The sequence below is a fragment of the Ranitomeya imitator genome, chromosome 2, assembly GCF_032444005.1.
Source record: "Ranitomeya imitator isolate aRanImi1 chromosome 2, aRanImi1.pri, whole genome shotgun sequence".
NCBI lineage: Eukaryota > Metazoa > Chordata > Amphibia > Anura > Dendrobatidae > Ranitomeya > Ranitomeya imitator.
The window spans coordinates 478622951-478642189 of record NC_091283.1 but is presented as its reverse complement, the minus strand read 5'-3'; the positions used below and the strand labels follow the sequence as shown (position 1 = coordinate 478642189).

Here is a 19239-nt window from a genome sequence, read left to right as displayed (position 1 = left end):
GTGACACCCTGAGCCCACGATCAGCTGTTCACAGTAGCTGCTGAGTTACAGCAGTGCAGCACTGTCGATGTAATAGTATCCGCAGCCACTTGCTGCACATCATACTCCTAATGATATGAATAGGGGCGGATGTGCAGTACCCGGCTGTGGCTACTATTCTGTCAACAGTGCTGTGCAGTTCCATCCGCCACCATCGGGGTGCCGCATGTCACATCCCCATCGATAAGACATTGATGACCTATCCTAATGATAGACAATCAATGCTAAAGTACTGGGCAACCTCTTTAACACCTGTGTATTAGATAGGTGATAACTGCTACATCGGTGTGGGAACCACCTCTGGGACTTAGCTGAGCGCTCCCACAGACAAAAGAAAATAAAGGAAACTAGCCTTACAATGATGACTCCAAGAGATGCACTTGCCAGATAATATTTTGCTTAGGTTGGAGTACCGCTTTAAGCATATTTATTTGACTAGGTATAATAGGTGAGCAAGCTGAAGACAGATGGTAGGGAGTAAAGGTACCGTCACATTTAGCGACGCTGCAGCAATCTAGACAACGATTTCGATCGCTGCAGCGTCGCTGTTTGGTCGCTGGAGAGCTGTCACACAGACAGCTCTCCAGCGTCCAACGATCCCGAAGTCCCCGGGTAACCAGGGTAAACATCGGGGAACTAGGCGCAGGGCCGCGCTTAGTAACCCGATGTTTACCCTGGTTAAAGTGGATTTACTGTAAATGTAAAAAAGACAAACACAACATACTTACATTCCGATGTCTGGTCACGTCCCTTGCCTTCAGCTTCCCGCACTGACTGAGCGCCGGCCGTAAAGCACAGCGGTGACGACACCGCTGTGCTCTGCTTTACGGCGGCTGGCGCTCACAGTCAGTGTGGGAACTGATGGCAGGGGACGTGACCAGACACCGGAATGTAAGTATGTAGTGTTTGTTTTTTTTACATTTACAATGGTAACCAGGGTAAACATCGGGTTACTAAGCGCGGCCCTGCGCTTAAGAACCCGATATTTACCCTGGTTACCAGTGAAGACATCGCTGAATCGGCGTAACACACGCCGATTCAGCGATGTCGGCGGGTGATCCAGCGACGAAATAAAGTCCTGATCATTCACCAACGATCTCCCAGCAGGGGCCTGATCGTTGGTCGCTGTCACACATAACGATTTCGTTAACGATATCGTTGCTACGTCACAAAAAGCAACGATATCGTTAACGATATCGTTATGTGTGACGGTACCTTAAGACTGCAGGATCAGGTTACAGGCTTGTAGCCTGTTACCATGGAAACACATAAATTTATATAGGAGCTGACAATAAAAACAGTAAGAGTTTGTTACAGTGATCCTTGGGAATAAAAGGTGACCATACATTTCTAAAGTATAATTACACTACCTCCATTTGCTTCCCGCAGCCTCTTCTGGTGAGATCGCAGTTAATTCTCCTGCATCTAAGATGGCGTGAGCAGTGCAGTGGCAAGGATAAACTAAGCCTCCACTGCCTTTCGTATCCCAACGCACAGGAGAGACAAGGGGGATATGTGATCTGGACTTACCTTGTCACTAGTAGCCATAATGGATGCAGGAGGAATGAAGGCCGATCTGAGCAGAAGCTGTGGGAGGCAAATCGAGGGCACCAATTTGGACGACAGTACATGAGAAATGTATAGTCAGATTTCTTTTCCGATAAGGATGGTTGTTTTAATTAAGACTTTTTACTTTTAAAGTTTGGATGCATTTGATCAAATACAAAAATAGTTGTGTAGGTGGATGTGGCCTTTATTACAGCATGTTAACATCCAGCCACGTAATAAGATTGGGGGTACACTTTAATATATAGGATATTAACCCTATAAAGGAAATTACGGAGCCTTTTTTTAACTGGCATACCGATTGGCCGCCATAATTGTAGGATACTTCCACTGTTTGAGTGCTTAGAATGTACTAGTTACAAGCTCACACGGACAGATCACATTGGTATAAGTTATGTTACTATTTTTTATATTTTTTCCAGCATATATTTTATTAATGCATGTGATTGATCTCAATGTATGTAAATGCTGTACCCTAGAGCGACACACAGAAATGTGTAGAAATCGTGCCCAAACGATATCTATAGGTATACAGAGAACACTGCCATCTGGACCAATGCCCTTTATTTCGCTTACCTCCACCAAGTGGTTATCTGGTCCGTAAAGGTCCTTGTCTAGCTCGATAACAAGACTTTTAAAGAATGAAGAGAACTTCCTTTTCTGCTTGCTGGGCTGCAAATGTAGGAATACTGTATAAGTAAGAGACTAACTCTGATCTATCAATACTTGTTAAATGTCGCATAACATTACTATTTTGTAGTTGTACCCAGCATCAGCTATGTGTATATCAGATGCCATATAGGAGCTGTATTACCTGTCACTACAATCATGGCTTGCAACTAAATGACTTATTTGCCCATGGTGCTTCAAACCCTTTCCTATGCTTCACCCCACCATTCAAGTTCAAGTTCTTATTTGGGTTATTATTGGCCACCACTAAGGGGGCGCACATGAAAAACAGACTTCTAAGGGGTTGTCCATCGCTGGACCACCCTTTTATTAAGCGCTAAAATGCCCTTTAAAGAATTTAAAAAATCATATACTTACCTCTTGGACTGACTCTACTCCTCTAATTTTGGCACAGTGTTATGTCATGTGAACCCTGCAACTAATCACAAGTCCACTAGGAGACAGAGCTGCAATATTGCAGGATACTGCAATATCCATAATTTCCCACGGGATCAATAAAGTGTATCGTATCGTATTGGAAGAGTGGCGCTTCTCCGAAAGGAGGTATGTTTTTTAATTTTATCATTATGAATTTAGCTGTGAAAAAGGGGCAGTTCAGTCGTAGACAACCTCTTGAAACTCAGGAATAAATCAGTCTTTATGGGGTTTTCTCATCATAAGTGGGCAAAATTAAAAAGTATTCGTAAAAACACACAACTTTGTGATTTATCTCTTGTTAAAAATTCTGTCTTGCTTGCTCTGCTACTGGCTGAACGTACTAGGCCGTCACATGAGCGTGAGAGATAGGATTGAAAGTCATATGTAGGCCTCATATCTGATGAACAATGGGAGCTCACTTTGGAGAACACAAAGTTGGTCTCTCCAAGATATTCTGAGAGAACCACACAAGTTCTTCATCCTACATTGTACCTTTTATCCCACAGCCAAAATGTAAAGGGTTCACCCTTAGCTTCCAAATGTGGCCCCCAAGTGGCATATGGGCTCAGAAACATGCTTTAACCTCCTGTGGAGTTGGCCAGTGATTGGAGAGTACTGGCCCAGGTGGCTAGATTTCTACATGACAGCATGGGGATGTTCGGCACAGAGGACCTGGGGCCTGCCTTTTGTTTATTGTCCCTGAACAGTAGTCCTTGATACCTGATTGAGTCTTTGTTTATTGGTCTGAAGTGTAAGGTTGGGCAGTGGATGTCTCATAGACTACCCACCATTGCTGAATTGAAATAGTCAGGGAATCTTCACTATGCTTTTAAAAAATGTAATTAAATATGTTGGCCTTCCATGTTAAGAATACTGAAAGCTGGGGTAGACGGGTTGAGTCCCTTCTGACTGCTTAGTGTTGTCCCTGTGTCACCTCAAGCATATTTCTTGGGTTCCCTTTACCATCGATGGAATCAGACAGACACACAGCAGAAGAAGTTGATTGATTTTTTTCTCTTGTGTTATTGTTGGATTTGTTTCTACTCAGATCTGCTTCATATCTGCACTCATTGTACAGAACTTCTGTATGCTGCATATGACATGTGGATATACTTTTAATATTGTCTTCTTTGTATACGGATGTATACACTGTGCGTGATTATCTCCTTCGTATGCTGTAATGTGATGTGCACTTCAACCTGTTATTTCTTAATAAACTTTATCTGTTTAAAAAAATTCTTTCTGCAGTGAATAATAGAAAGACGTATAATTGTATTGTTTACAGCTTATTTCCTATGTTAACAGCCACCTCTGCAGTCTATCAGCGATGGCTGGTTTCCTAGGCATGAAACACGCTTACAAGCTCATTTTTGTTGAGCTTGCAAGTGCCTCTCCAAAGCTGGCTGGATCGCTTTGAAGGTGATCAGTGCACTCTTCCAGCAGGCAAAAGCTACTTCTGCATTCAACACTAGAGCGCACAGTTCAGACCAGCGACTCAGCATTGCTGCTGGTCCAAAGTATCAATATTCAAGTGCACACCATCTGTCAGCATGCAGAAAGCTGCAAGGCAGAAGAGCGATGTGCTCCTGAATATAGAAGATGACAATAAGGCTGGGGTCACACTTGCGAGTGTGATGCTAGAAACTTGCGCACGTCTCTCGCATCAATACGAGGCACTGCCGCCGGCACTCGGGGCCGGAGCGTGCGGCTGCATGTATTTCTATGTAGCTGAACACTCCGTTCCGAGTGCCGGCGGCAGTGTCGGGTATTGATACAAGACACTTGTGCGAGTTTCTCGCATCACACACGCAAGTGTGACCCCAGCCTAACCCTTTCATTAATTTCCTTAGCTTCCTTTAGGGACTCAGTGCCCAAAAGGAAAATATACGTGAGTACATTAGGTTCGCGCTAAGGAAAAAGCCACTAGTGTGTCAAATATATATCCACAATATAGTAGTGCCTGTAATCATACAATCTAAAAAAGCTCCAATATTTAAATGGTATCCATAAAATCAAGCAAAAAAAAAAAATATATATATATATATATATCTCCCTAAAAGCTAGCTGAGAATAATTAACCTGCACGCAGTGTTAGTCCGTGCCGGTGGGAAAGTATGTTCTTACCCGCCGTGTTGAAGTTCTCCTGGATGCAGGTAATAATCCAGTGCAATGAAATATGCAATGAAGAAAAGTCTTCAGCGAAGTCTTTAGCAAAATCAGTGGCTGCACCCACCACTCACCAGGCTGCAGATGATAGCGGGGTCCAGTAATGCCGGCGCCGCGTGTAGTACGAGCGGCAGTTCCGGCTGGAGTGCAGGACCTGTCTGACGTAGTGACCCACGTGACCGCTACTACAACCCAGTGATGTGTGCACAGTGCGGTACGGACCTCTATCCTACGCATTTTCAGAGACGCCGGTCTCCTTCTTCAGGGATGCGCGTTTCAGAGACGCCGGTCTCTGAAACTGGGCCCATCCCTGAAGAAGGAGACCGGCGTCTCTGAAATGCGTAGGATAGAGGTCCGTACCGCACTGTGCACACATCACCGGGTTGTAGTAGCGGTCACGTGGGTCACTACGTCAGACAGGTCCTGCACTCCAGCCGGAACTGCCGCTCGTACTACACGCGGCGCCGGCATTACTGGACCCCGCTATCATCTGCAGCCTGGTGAGTGGTGGCTGCTACCGGCCGGTGCAGCCACTGATTTTGCTAAAGACTTCGCTGAAGACTTTTCTTCATTGCATATTTCATTGCACTGGATTATTACCTGCATTCAGGAGAACTTCAACACGGCGGGTAAGAACATACTTTCCCACCGGCACGGACTAACACTGCGTGCAGGTTAATTATTCTCAGCTAGCTTTTAGGGAGATATATATATATATATATTTTTTTTTTTGCTTGATTTTATGGATACCATTTAAATATTGGAGCTTTTTTAGATTGTATGATTACAGGCACTACTATATTGTGGATATATATTTGACACACTAGTGGCTTTTTCCTTAGCGCGAACCTAATATACTCACGTATATTTTCCTTTTGGGCACTGAATTTTATTATTTACAATTTACTGTGGGAAATTGTTGGATTCGCTGCAGGATTCAGCCCTTCTGACACTTTGCGCCACTCCTTTTAGATTTGTATTTCCTTTAGGGACTACTGTAGAAAACTAGAAAAATATCATATCAAAGGGAAGCTCTACAGAAGAACAGAACCTGGACTTCTAAAACCATGTCATAAAGTATTTTATCTCCAAAAGTATTTCAATAATCTCATTATCACAGCAAGGATCAACCACTCTGGGAGCCATAACCATCACAGTTCATAGACAATAGAGGTATATGTCAGTGAGTGCCTAACAGTGAGGTATGGTACTCCGGTGTGTGAGCAGATAAGTGTGTGATGACTGAAGCCCTCATTAGCAAAATTACTCATACTTACATCTTCCAACAATTTTCCTTCAACCCGTAGCTCCCAGGAGCTGATTTTTTCTGCTTCCTCTCCGTCAGGTTTGCCTGGAGTGAAAGTATTGGAAATATATATCCTCAGCTTACGTTTTTGCTGTAAAGTAAGAAGAGAGTTAAAAAACTGGGCATTGGATAAGGTGATATATGAACTAAATGAAATCTCTTTTAGCCCCAATTTACCCATAAATTAAATCAAAGACAAAATATTAAATACACAATTGACTTTATGAAAGTAACGTAGCAATATCACCAGGGAGAGTTAATCACTAGAAAGACACATATCACACATGTTCTGTGCAAATATATATATGTACAGAAATGCCTAACCATCAGCCCCATAAAATTAAAATAAGACTTCAGGCAAAGTGAATGCATTGTATTATACAGTATCTAGTGCCTCAGAGAGCAAAACATGACACAGGGGTTCAAATAGCACCACAAAGAGAATCTGCCTTATTTCAGACCACGCACTTGGTATATACTAAGAATATCAATTTTGCTTGCAATGCTCATTTGAATGAATAATGTAATCCACTTTAAAAGGATTGTCCAGTCTTCTGATAATAGTCTGCAATCACTCTATCTGACTCCAATTCTGGATCTTTACTGTGTGCACGGCACACGCTATTAGCATTCTTTGATGCCGGCGAAAGCAGGCGGTCACGTAACTGCAAGTATGCAATTTGCATACTTCTGCCACATTCCTACTAGACATGCACAGCCTTACTCAATTCACTTATATTGAGGGAGGGTGAACACCTCTAGTCAGCATATGACCGCAAGTATGCAAATCATATACTTTCGGCTACATGACCAATTGGTCATGCCAGCAATATCAGAGGATCCTGACAGCATGCCCCTTTACGCAATACTGGACAGTGTGTACCTTTACCCAATACTGGACAGAATGCCCCTTTACACAATACTGAACAGCGTTCCCCTTTACACTATACTGGACAGAGTGCCCCTTTATACAATACTGGAGAGAGCGCCCCTTTACACAATGGTGGACAATGTGCCCTTTTACACAATACTGGACAGTGCGCCCCTTTACACAATGCTGGACAGTGCGCCCCTTTACACAATACTGGACAGAGCCCCCCTTTACACAATACTAAGGAGAGCGCCCCTTTACACAATACTGGAGAGAGCGCCCTTTTAAACAATACTGGACAGAGCCCCGTTTACACAATACTGGACAGTGTGCCCCTTTACACAATAATGGAGAGAGCCCCCCCCATTACACAATACTAGACAGAGCCCCCTTTACACAATACTGGACAGAGCCCCCGTTTTACACAATACTGGAGAGAGCGCCATATTACACAATACTGGACAGAGCCCCGATTTTACACAATACTGGACAGTGTGCCCCTTTACACAATAATGGAGAGAGCCCCCCCATTACACAATACTAGACAGAGCCCCCTTTACACAATACTGGACAGAGCCCCCGTTTTACACAATACTGGAGAGAGCGCCATTTTGCACAATACTGGACAAAGCCCCGGTTTTACACAATACTGGACAGTGTGCCCCTTTACACAATGCTGGACAGTGCCCCCTTTACACAATACTGGACAGTGTGCCCCTTTACACAATACTGGACAGAGCCCCCATTTTACACAATACTGGACAGAGCCCCCGTTTTACACAATACTGGACAGAGCGCCCCTTTTACACAATACTGGAGAGAGCGCCCTTTTAAACAATACTGGACAGAGCCCCCTTTACACAATACTGGACAGTGCGCCCCTTTACACAATAATGGAGAGAGCCCCCCCATTACACAATACTAGACAGAGCCCCCTTTACACAATACTGGACAGAGCGCCCCTTTTACATAATAATGGAGAGAGCGCCCCTTTACACAATACTGGAAAGAGCCCCCCTTTACACAATACTAGAAAGAGCGCCCCTTTACACAATACTGGAGAGAGCTCCATTTTACACAATACTGGACAGTGCGCCCCTTTACACAATACTGGACAGTGTGCCCATTTACACAATGCTGGACAGTGCCCCCTTTACACAATACTGGACAGTGCGCCCCTTTACACAATAATGGAGAGAGCGCCATTTTACACAATACTGGACAGTGCTCCCTTTACACAATACTGGACAGTGTGCCCCTTTACACAATAATGGAGAGAGCGCCATTTTACACAATACTGGACAGAGCCCCCGTTTTACACAATACTGGACAGTGCGCCCCTTTTACACAATACTGGAGAGAGCGCCCCTTTACACAATACTGGAAAGAGGCCCCCTTTACACAATACTGGAGAGAGCGCCATTTTACACAATACTGGACAGAGCCCCCATTTTACACAATACTGGACAGTGCGACCCTTTACATAATGCTGGACAGTGCGCCCTTTTACACAATACAGGCTGAGCCCCCCTTTTACACAATACTGGACAATGCGCCCCTTTACACAATGCTGGAGAGAGCACCCCTTTACACAATGCTGGAGAGAGCACCCCTTTACACAGTGTTGGAGAGAGCGCCCCTTTATACAATACTGGAGAGAACGCCCCTTTGCACAATACTGGAGAGAGCCCCTTTGTGAGCAGACCAGGACATATTGTGCACATTTATGTTACATCTTCAGATTTCCATAACTTTTTCATGTCCGAATAATGTAGCATGGTGCGGTAATTTATCCAGTAAAAAGAAGATACAGTAGCTGACAGAAACCTAAAAAAATATTATAGGTAAAAAAATGGTATCTGAAAAAAAAAACAATCATAGCCGTCATGGGTTCTGTAATAAATAGTAGTCATAGTACAGCACCTAAACCATTTATATGACTTGGAAAAGAAATTGAAATCAACGTTCCCAAGGTTTCAAACACATCTCTCCTACAGCCTCCCCGTCATCACTCATCTTACAGTCAGAGGTTTCTTGATGGCATCTTGGATCTCCATCCTCTTTCTGGCAATTGTCTGATCTAATTTTCGCTCAAAAGCTAAGAGATCCATATATGCCTGGGACTCTGGGACTAGCTCTCGGATCTGCCAAGAAGAAATAAGAGGTAAGGAGATGTAAAAATGGAAACTGTCCCATAAATAAAGGTCATAAAACAAACACACGTCCCAATGAACTCAATGTTTACTTTCATTTTCAAATGGGTATTCTGAATTTATTTAACTTGACAAGATTTCTGTGTTTTTTCTTATTATTATAATTATGAATTATACAGTCATGGCCAAAGTATTGACACCCCTGCAATTCTGTGAGATAATACTCAGTTTCTTCCTGAAAATGATTGCAAACACAAATTATTTGGTATTATTATCTTCATTTAATTTGTCTTAAATGAAAAAACACAAAAGAGAATGAAACAAAAAGCAAAACATTGATCATTTCACACAAAACTCCAAAAATGGGCCAGACAAAAGTATTGGCACCCTCAGCCTAATACTTGGTTGCACAACCTTTAGCCAAAATAACTGCGACCAACCGCTTCCGGTAACCGTCAATGAGTTTCTTACAATGCTCTCCTGGAATTTTAGACCATTTTTCTTTGGCAAACTGCTCCAGGTCCCTGATATTTGAAGGGTGCCTTCTCCAAACTGCCATTTTTAGATCTCTCCACAGGTGATCTATGGGATTCAGGTCTGGACTCATTGCTGGCCACCTTAGAAGTCTCCAGTGCTTTCTCTCAAACCATTTTCTAGTGCTTTTTGAAATGTGTTTTGGGTCATTGTCCTGCTGGAAGACCCATGACCTCTGAGGAAGACCCAGCTTTCTCACACTGGGCCCTACATTATGCTGCAAAATTTGTTGGTAGTCTTCAGACTTCATAATGCCATGCACACGGTCAAGCAGTCCAGTGCCAGAGGCAGCAAAGCAACCCCAAATCATCAGGGAACCTCCTCCATGTTTGACTGTAGGGACCGTGTTCTTTTCTTTGGATGCCTCTTTTTCTCTCCTGTAAACTCTATGTTGATGCCTTTGCCCAAAAAGCTCTACTTTTGTCTCATCTGACCAGAGAACATTCTTCCAAAACGTTTTAGCCTTTTTCAGGTAAGTTTTGGCAAACTCCAGCCTGGCTTTTTTATGTCTCGGGGTAAGAAGTGGGGTCTTCCTTGGTCTCCTACCATACAGTCCCTTTTCATTCAGACGCCGACGGATAGTACGAGTTGACACTATTGTACCCTCGGACTGCAGGGCAGCTTGAACTTGTTTGGATGTTAGTCGAGGTTCTTTATCCAACAGCCGCACAATCTTGCGTTGAAATCTCTTGTCAATTTTTCTTTTCTGTCCACATCTAGGGAGGTTAGCCACAGTGCCATGGGCTTTAAACTTCTTGATGACACTGCGCACAGTAGACACAGGAACATTCAGGTCTTTGGAGATGGACTTGTAGTCTTGAGATTGCTCATGCTTCCTCACAATTTGGTTTCTCAAGACCTCAGACAGTTCTTTTGGTTTTCTTTCTTTCTCCATGCTCAATGTGGTACACACAAGGACACAGGACAGAGGTTGAGTCAACTTTAATCCATGTTAACTGGCTGCAAGTGTGATTTAGTTATTGCCAACACCTGTTAGGTGCCACAGGTAAGTTACAGGTGCTGTTAATTACACAAATTAGAGAAGCATCACATGATTTTTCGAACAGTGCCAATACTGCCACCCCCTTTTTATGTTTGGTGTGGAATTATATCCAATTTGGCTTTAGGACAATTCTTTTTGTGTTTTTTCATTTAAGACAAATTAAATGAAGATAATAATACCAAATAATTTGTGTTTGCAATCATTTTCAGGAAGAATATGAGCATTATCTGACAGAATTGCAGGGGTGTCAATACTTTTGGCCATGACTGTAGATAGTGATAATGAAAATAAAAAAAGAAAAAAATACATTGAAGTGTAAAATAGGGATTTTTATGTACTCACCGTAAAATCCTTTTCTCTGAGCCATTCATTGGGAGACAAAGACCATGGGTGTATGCAGCTGCCACTAGGAGGCTGACACTAAGTGATACAAAGAAAGTTAGCTCCTCCCCTGCAGTATACACCCTCCTGCTGGCTCTCAGCTAACCAGTTCAGTGCAAAAGCAGTAGGAGATCAATAACAACATATGAGCGTATAGCATGTCATATTATTTATGTGAGTATAGCATGTCAAATTATAAAACAAGTACAAGCTAATAACAGGGTGGGAACTGTGTCCCCCAATGATTGGCTTGGAGAAAAGGATTTTACGGTGAGTACACAAAAATCCCTATTTCTCCTTCGCCTCATTGGGGGACACAGACCGTGGGACGTCCCAAAGCAGTCCCTGGGTGGGGACAACATCAGATCAGGCCCTGTGTAACCATTACGTACAAGTGCACCACCGCGGCCTGCAGAGTCCGCCTGCCCAAACTCACATCTGTGGAAGTGTGGGAATTATAGTGCTTCAAGAATTCATGAGGACTGGACGAATCCGCAAGCTTTCAGCCATGCTTGCCAACGTCTGGTGCCTAGAGCCCTCAGACAGGGAGATAGGATGACATCTAGCACGGAAGGACTCCTGGATGGTGAAACAAATCCACCAGGCAAACATGGCCGATGAAACGGCTAAACCCTTCCTGTGACCGTCAGGAAGCCTTCTTCTTACCGTCAGGAAGCCCAAATAAAGTGTCCAACCTTCGGAAGGACACCGTCCTTGATACGTACCTACTTGGAGCACTCACTTTGTCCAGAGTATGGAGAACCCATTCCGTTTTGTGGACTGGAGCCGAAAGAGATGAGGGAAGGACGATGCCCTTGTAACGGTGGGAATACAATACCACCTTGGTAACAAGGGAAGGGGATGGCCTGAGGACAACCTTGCCTTTATGATAATAAGGAAAAAAGTCTGAAAGAACAGAGCGGCAAGCTCTGAAGACTAATCAGGATGACAAGATCGCAGTGAAAAAAGGGAGCGACCTTCCCTGATAGTAAAGTCTGTCCGGATCAAAAAAGGAGTCTACTGTAAGACCCCTGGGACCATTAATGTCCCAAAGATCTAACGGTATGCAATAGGGAAGAACCACAGGTGAAGACCCCCTGCGAGGAAGTCCATATTTGCAGTTTCGTTGCAATAAGACAGAAAAATACTAATACCACAAAAATCCTGACATGGTCAGTGCGGATCTCCCAGGATCACTGGAGCCCTTCTTGCTTCCAAAAAGATCCCGGAAGTAGTGGAAGAGGGGAAATTGGTACCATGGAAGAACAGAGCATGCACTGCGATGGCTCTTGGATCTCGAGGCCGAACCATGAACTCGAGTACATTGGCGTTCAGTTCGGATGCCATCCGACCTACATCTGGAGTACTCCAGTGAAGGCAGATCTGATGGAAGACTTCCGGGTGAAGTTCCCACTCAATTGAGGAGAAACCCTGACTGCTGAATATGTCTGCTGCCCAGTGTTCTACTCCAGGGATATGTACTGCCGAGATCACCGAATGATAGATCTCGGCCCATCAGAGAATGTGAGGTACCTCGGCCATGGCGCTTGACTGTGGGTACCTGCTAGATGATAGACGTATAGCACAGCCGTGGCATTCTCCAATTGCAGTCGGATGTGGTGACCCGCCTGAAGGCAGTGGACCTGCTGTAGGACTACCGTTCGGATCCCCAGAGCAATGATCGGGAGAAGAAGACTGGCATTGGTGCTCACTAATAACCATTGGACCAGGATGAGGAAGGAGCTCAGGGACTACCCTTTGAAAGCCTGATTGACTTGCTGAAAACGAGCGGAGCAAAGGAAACTGCTTCCATTGTCATCACCATTTTTCCTCAGAACCCTCCTAGCAAATCGAATGAACTGAGGGGATAAGTAATCAAGTGCGCGAGCTCCCTGTTGAAGGGCCACGACCTTGACTCGAGAGAGAATTACCATCCTTCTGAAAGTGTGCAGGATCATCCTCAAAAAGGATCTGCTGGGCTGGAAATGGGGAAAACTTGTCTAAGTTTTGCTGCCAGCACAGGTGAGATGGTATCGCAAGTGATATAGATAACTCAGCATAGTCCTGGCTAGAAAGTCGACCAAATTGAGTAGGACGACCACGCTACTAGAGTGCTAGAGGAACATGACAACCGCCATGACCCTTGCGAACACTCTGGGTGAGGTAGCCAGGCCGAAGGGCAAGGTCGTGACTTGAAAATGCTCTTTCGCGAATGGAAAGGCGAAGGGATTTTTGTAGAGGGGAAAAATAGGAATGTGAGGGTAAGAATCCCAAATGTCGATGGATGCCAGAAACTCCACCTTTTTCTGTTGAAGTAATGGCTGAGGGGAGGAACTCCATCCGAAAAAGGAGGATCTTGTTAAAGGTTGTTAGAAGTTTGAGGTCCAGGATTGGTCTTACTTTTCATTCGCCCTTTTTGGAACCAAGATCCCTTAGATCTAAACTGTCCTGGACAACCCTTCCACTGCTGGTTGGGTCTGTAGAAAAAATACGATCCCTTGTTAGCCTCCCGCTCAGAAGATTTGATTGGCCAGCTGTACTGTCTCCGGGGAAAGGTTACTTGTGTGAATCGAAGTAGTTAAGGTCTCCGACCAGGAGACCATTGCTCAAACAACCCATGTGGCGGCTAAGGAAGGGTAGAGCCCTGAACCCAAAGCTGCAAGACGGAACGAACCAGATTTGCTATCCGACAGTCCGTGGTATTTTTAATTGATGATACACTGGGCAGGGATACTGTTAGGTATACCACAAGAGATTCTACCCGGTTAGTCTGCCAAGTGGCAGAATGCTGGGCTGCATCAAGCAGGTCAGGAAAAAACCGTCTCTTGTCATCATCGCTCTCTTTTGATGGTGCAGAGTAGAAAATTAGTAACCCTCGATCCACCATCCTCTTAACAGGGAAGTGGAGAGGAATCTGTTGTGAATTCTGTTGTCGGGCTCCCTCCTGTGGTCATGAATGGTACTTCGGCTGGTTCTGTCCATGGACTTCCTCTGGTGGGTGTTTCTGAGTTTCCTTCCACAGCTGACGAGGTCAATTCGTTAGCTGGCTGCTCTATTTAACTCCACTTAGATCTTTGCTCCATGCCACCTGTCAATGTTCCAGTATTGGTCTAGTTCACTCCTGGATTGTTCTTGTGACCTGTCTTCCCAGCAGAAGCTAACTTCTAGCTTGTATTTCTTTGGTTTGCTATTTTTCTGTCCAGCTTGCTATTTTTACTGTTGTCTTGCTTGCTGGAAGCTCTGGGACGCAGAGGGAGCGCCTCCGCACCGTGAGTCGGTGCGGAGGGTCTTTTTGCGCCCTCTGCGTGGTCTTTTTGTAGGTTTTTGTGCTGACCGCAAAGTAACCTTTCCTATCCTCGGTCTGTTCAGTAAGTCGGGCCTCATTTTGCTAAATCTATTTCATCTCTGTGTTTGTATTTTCATCTTTACTCACAGTCATTATATGTGGGGGGCTGCCTTTTCCTTTGGGGAATTTCTCTGAGGCAAGGTAGGCTTTATTTTTCTATCTTCAGGGCTAGCTAGTTCCTTAGGCTGTGCCGAGTTGCATAGGGAGCGTTAGGCGCAATCCACGGCTTATTTCTAGTGTGTTTGATAGGATTAGGGATTGCGGTCAGCAGAGTTCCCACGTCCCAGAGCTCGTCCTTTATTATCAGTAACTATCAGGTCATTCCGTGCGCTCTTAACCACCAGGTCCATTATTGTCCTGACCACCAGGTCATAACAGGAATCGTCCACCTTCTTGCATCATCCGCTAGTGGTGATGCAAAGGGGGGTGCTCAGACGCCAAAAAGGGGTGCCTCTGTACATCCCCAGAGTTCAGGTCCCCGGGTGGACAGGGCAGGTTGTCTGGCGTTAGTTCTGGATGCAGTAGAAGATACATGGAGGCAACACTTCATGTGCTCGTCTGTTGATGGTGTGGGGAGATCGGTGCCCTTTAAAGGACTCGTCGACCTTAAAAATCAGACCAGGCATGGCATCCCATGTAGAGGCTTCTGACCAGTGAATCGCTTATCCACACTGAATGGCAAATGCTCTACGAGGGAGTTTAGTCTCCTTATGAGGGACACAGTCTAGAGCAGAACCAGAGTCCTTGTCAATGTAGCGGGATTGGTTGATGGTATAAATAGGCGAGTCCATCCTTTTCTGAAGCTCTGGCAAGTCCAGGTCCTAGGCAATATCCGATCCATATTCAGAGCCTTGTTGCCATCAAATCATTGGTGAGGGATCAGGAAATGAAAACTTCCGTTTTCTAGATGCCTGTATGTTTCTAGACGCCTGTACGTTTCTAGAATACTTGTGGCCCCTGCTAGCCGACGGCTCCCATGTAGGATAGGGACCATGTATATCGGTCCTGCGAGCATCCGAGCCATAGAGGGTACGCGGAGGGATTCAATCTCTTGGTCAGAGAACCATGGATTGCGGTCAGTGATGAAGTCCATTGAGGGGAACTAGGTACTCTGGGATAAACTGGGATCAGCAGCGGAGAGCTCCTGAGCTCATTTAGGTGACCGGCTTCGGATTGATCATGTGCCCTTAAGACCAGGGAATACTGATCATGCACCTTTAAGACCAGGGAATACTGGTCATGCGCCTTTAAGACCAGGGAATACTGGTCATGCACCTTTAAGACCAGGGAATACTGGTCATGCGCCTTTAAGACCAGGGAATACTGGTCAAGCGCCTTTAAGACCAGGGAATACTGGTCATGCGCCTTTAAGACCAGGGAATACTGGTCATGCGCCTTTAAGACCAGGGAATACTGGTCATGCGCCTTTAAGAACAGGGAATACTGGTCATGCGCCTTTAAGACCAGGGAATACTGGTCATGCGGCTTTAAGACCAGGGAATACTGGTCGTGTGCCTTTAAGACCAGGGAATACTGATCGCCAACTGGTCAGGTACTTCCTTACCCGGGTACTGATGTAGAGTCGTTGTGCCCCTTTAATACAAAAAACGTCGCCCCTGTGTGAGCCGGCTGGGTGGACCAAGATGGCCACCAGAAGTTGCAGAGTTGAAAAAATCTTGCAGAGAGCGAGAAGCGCCAATTCTGTGGGCGGAGCCTTGAGACTTCCGTGAATAGGCCCAAGCCGGGGCCTAAATTTCTGCAGCCGGCGGGCAACACTAGCGGTAGAAGTGAGGGGTGTTGTTGCCAGGCAAGAAGTGCCAGAAAAGCGGGCGGTGCCGCCTTAGGGCGCCATAGTGCGGGCAAGGCTTCCGGGATGCGGCTCACACATCGGCCGAAGCCGGGGGCTAAATTTTTGCAGCCGGCTGGAGCGTTACCTCAGGGAGGTGGGCCACAGGAAAGTGGCTGAGGCTGCCTGTCAGCATGTGGATATCCCGCTGCAGATGGATCCACTCACCATCGATGCGCGTCCTGGCATGGAGCCGCCGCGGATGTGGCTTTCAGCGCTGTTCTGCTGCAGGTTCAGGTATTAGTATCAAAATTTCCAGCTTCATTTTAGTGACCGCTGTCAGTCACAAACAATCACATATATCTCCATGTAATAATCAGATACGAATCAAGAGGACAAATGGAAGCTTATTTAAAAGGTATAAACACGAACTTTATTAACAACAATACCATATTTAAAAATCAAGCAACCGTCACCTAATGACAGTGCAATACACACACACAAATTGCACTAGACACCAGACAATTGAGTCTACCGCACACGAATAATATGCACACTTGAGATACACTCTGTTAGATTTAAAGGTGCAGGCAAAAATATCCCAAGTAAATGTCCCATCAGTATTGATCCTATTAGGAGTAAACCATAAGTAAGGTGCGTGAATAGACAGGGGACCTAACCTATAATTGGTACCTCATATCAGACACTTATAGGTCAGGAAATAAATGGAAACATGCCTCACCTAGGTGCAGGTAGACCTCTGTACGCAGCCTTAAGGCGCCATAGTGCGGGCGAGGCTTCCGGGATGCGGCTCACACATCGGCCGAAGCCGGGGGCTAAATTTTTGCAGCCGGCCGGAGCGTTACCTCAGAGAGGTGGGCCACAGGAAAGTGGCTGAGGCTGCCTGTCAGCATGTGGATATCCCGCTGCAGATGGATCCACTCACCATCGATGCGCGTCCTGGCATGGAGCCGCCGCGGATGTGGATTTCAGCGCTGTTCTGCTGCAGGTTCAGGTATTGCAGCGTTGACGCTGCAGGGATAAAGGTGTAAACCTCAATCCATCATCCCTTTGTTAGGGAGGTAGAGAGGAACCGTCCGCCTCCTTGTGCCATCCGCTTTCACAGTGGTGGGACAGTGGGGGCTGCTCAGACGACATAGAGAGGGGCCTCTGTACATCCACGGAGTTCAGTCCCCGGGTGGACATGGTCAGTTGTCCGGCATTAGGCCTGGCTCCAGGAGAGGATACATGGGGGCGACACTCCATGTGGTCGCCTGCAGCTGGTGTGGGGAGATCGGGACTCGAAGGAACCGTCGCCCCTGAAGTGAGCTCAGGCATGGCTTCCCAGGTCGCAGGAGAGGGTACAGGGAGGTATACTCTGCGTGCTCGCCTGTTGATGATTCGGGGGAGATCGGAACCTTAAAATGATCCATCGCCCCCTTCACTTCATTAATTAAAAATTTACAGAAAAGTAAAAAATAAAATAAAAACGTTGGGGTCTGAACCAGACCCATGTGCCTCCTACAGACACTAAGCAAGAACTGGTTAGCTGAGAGCCAGCAGGAGTGTGTATACTGCAGGGGAGGAGAGAACTTTCTTTGTATCACTTAGTGTCAGCCTCCTAGTGGCAGCAGCATACACCCCACGGTCTGTGTCCCCCAATGAGACGAAGGAGAAACCTGATTTAAATAATAGGTCTTTTTCTCATTTAAGAAGTCAGTGAATACATTTTATTTGCAAAAATAAAAAGGGAAATTCTAAAAGAAATTGAAGTAGGTGATAAATCAGAAACTTACCCTCTGAGGTAAAACCTTATCTGCCATTTTCCTTCTCTTCATTCTAGAAAAATCAATAAGCGACTAGTAATTAAGCTGTATAAAATGCAGCATAATCTTACAAAGCACTAATGTATTTAAAGGAGTTGTCCGCTTTGGACAATAACTATTTATTTGAAGAGTCCCTTGACAAAATGTTCCCTTGTTGGTAAAATCTTGAGAGAGGCTGTGGGGAAATCGGGGAGTAAGTTTACACGGACCAACTAACAGCACCATATGATCCCAGATCAATAAACCTTTACCTATTGGCGGTCATTTAAAAGCCTGTTTACACAGGCAGATCAAAGTAAATGGTATTCACTGAACAAACAGTAGTAGAGCTGTAATAGATCATTCAGTGCACATTGGCTGCCATAGTTCTCAACAGTGCAAGCCCTGTTTACACAAAAGAAAGATGATCCTTAATGCTACGCAAAAGATCATTTCACCCGACGAATGAGAGTTTTACTCATTCATTGCGCGATCAGCAAAACATTGCAAGACAATCGTAAAACGATAGTTTTTAAGAACGATCATCCACGATTATCCTTCAGTGTAAATTCAGCTTAAGGTTGGCATCAAACATCTGTGCAATATGACTGCGGGTCTCCTGAGCAGAACTCAATACTCTCATATACCCCAATGAAGCTGTTGAGTATGGATATCGCGATCCGTGAATGTCAGACGTGTTAAACTGGCCTAAGTGTGTAATTTTTATGCAGTGCCATCACATAAGAAATTAAGCATTACACTGTAACTATTAAAAAGGGGACGTGTAATATAGGACAGGACAGATCCTGCAGAGTTAGGGCTCTTTCACATGTCCATGATCATCGGTCTGATCTCAGATGGCAATGCGTGGACTGGCTGCATGTCTCCTGACCCCGAGCGTGACAACCTCATAGAAATATATGAAGCTGTAACGCTCGAGAGATGCATGGCTAGTGTATGCACTGCCATCTGAGATCGGACCGATTATCATGGACGTCTGAGGAGTCTTAAGACACTCTTCACAGCTACTCTCTTCTCTGCTTCATTGAACACATGCGGAATCACCACGCGTACAAAAGCCAGCAGCACTTTGGACGGAGTGGGTATCCAAAGTGCTGCCTATCCGGAACGTGGAAACATATTCTAATTATATACGTTAATAAAATGCTGTGAAAT

The 19239-nt window shown here is 45.3% G+C and overlaps 1 protein-coding gene across 1 annotated transcript in view; it reads right to left on the bottom strand.

Annotated features, from left to right (window-relative positions):
* The window catches only part of SMARCD2 (SWI/SNF related BAF chromatin remodeling complex subunit D2), a 66125-nt gene that overhangs the window by 7967 nt on the left and 38919 nt on the right, over window positions 1–19239 (bottom strand). The window contains exons 3-6 of the mRNA XM_069751321.1: window positions 18055–18097; window positions 9077–9199; window positions 6156–6275; window positions 2182–2277 (exon numbers count right to left, since the gene is read on the bottom strand). Of these exons, the coding sequence (XP_069607422.1) occupies window positions 2182–2277; window positions 6156–6275; window positions 9077–9199; window positions 18055–18097 (382 nt within the window). The remainder of the gene's footprint in view (window positions 1–2181; window positions 2278–6155; window positions 6276–9076; window positions 9200–18054; window positions 18098–19239) is intronic.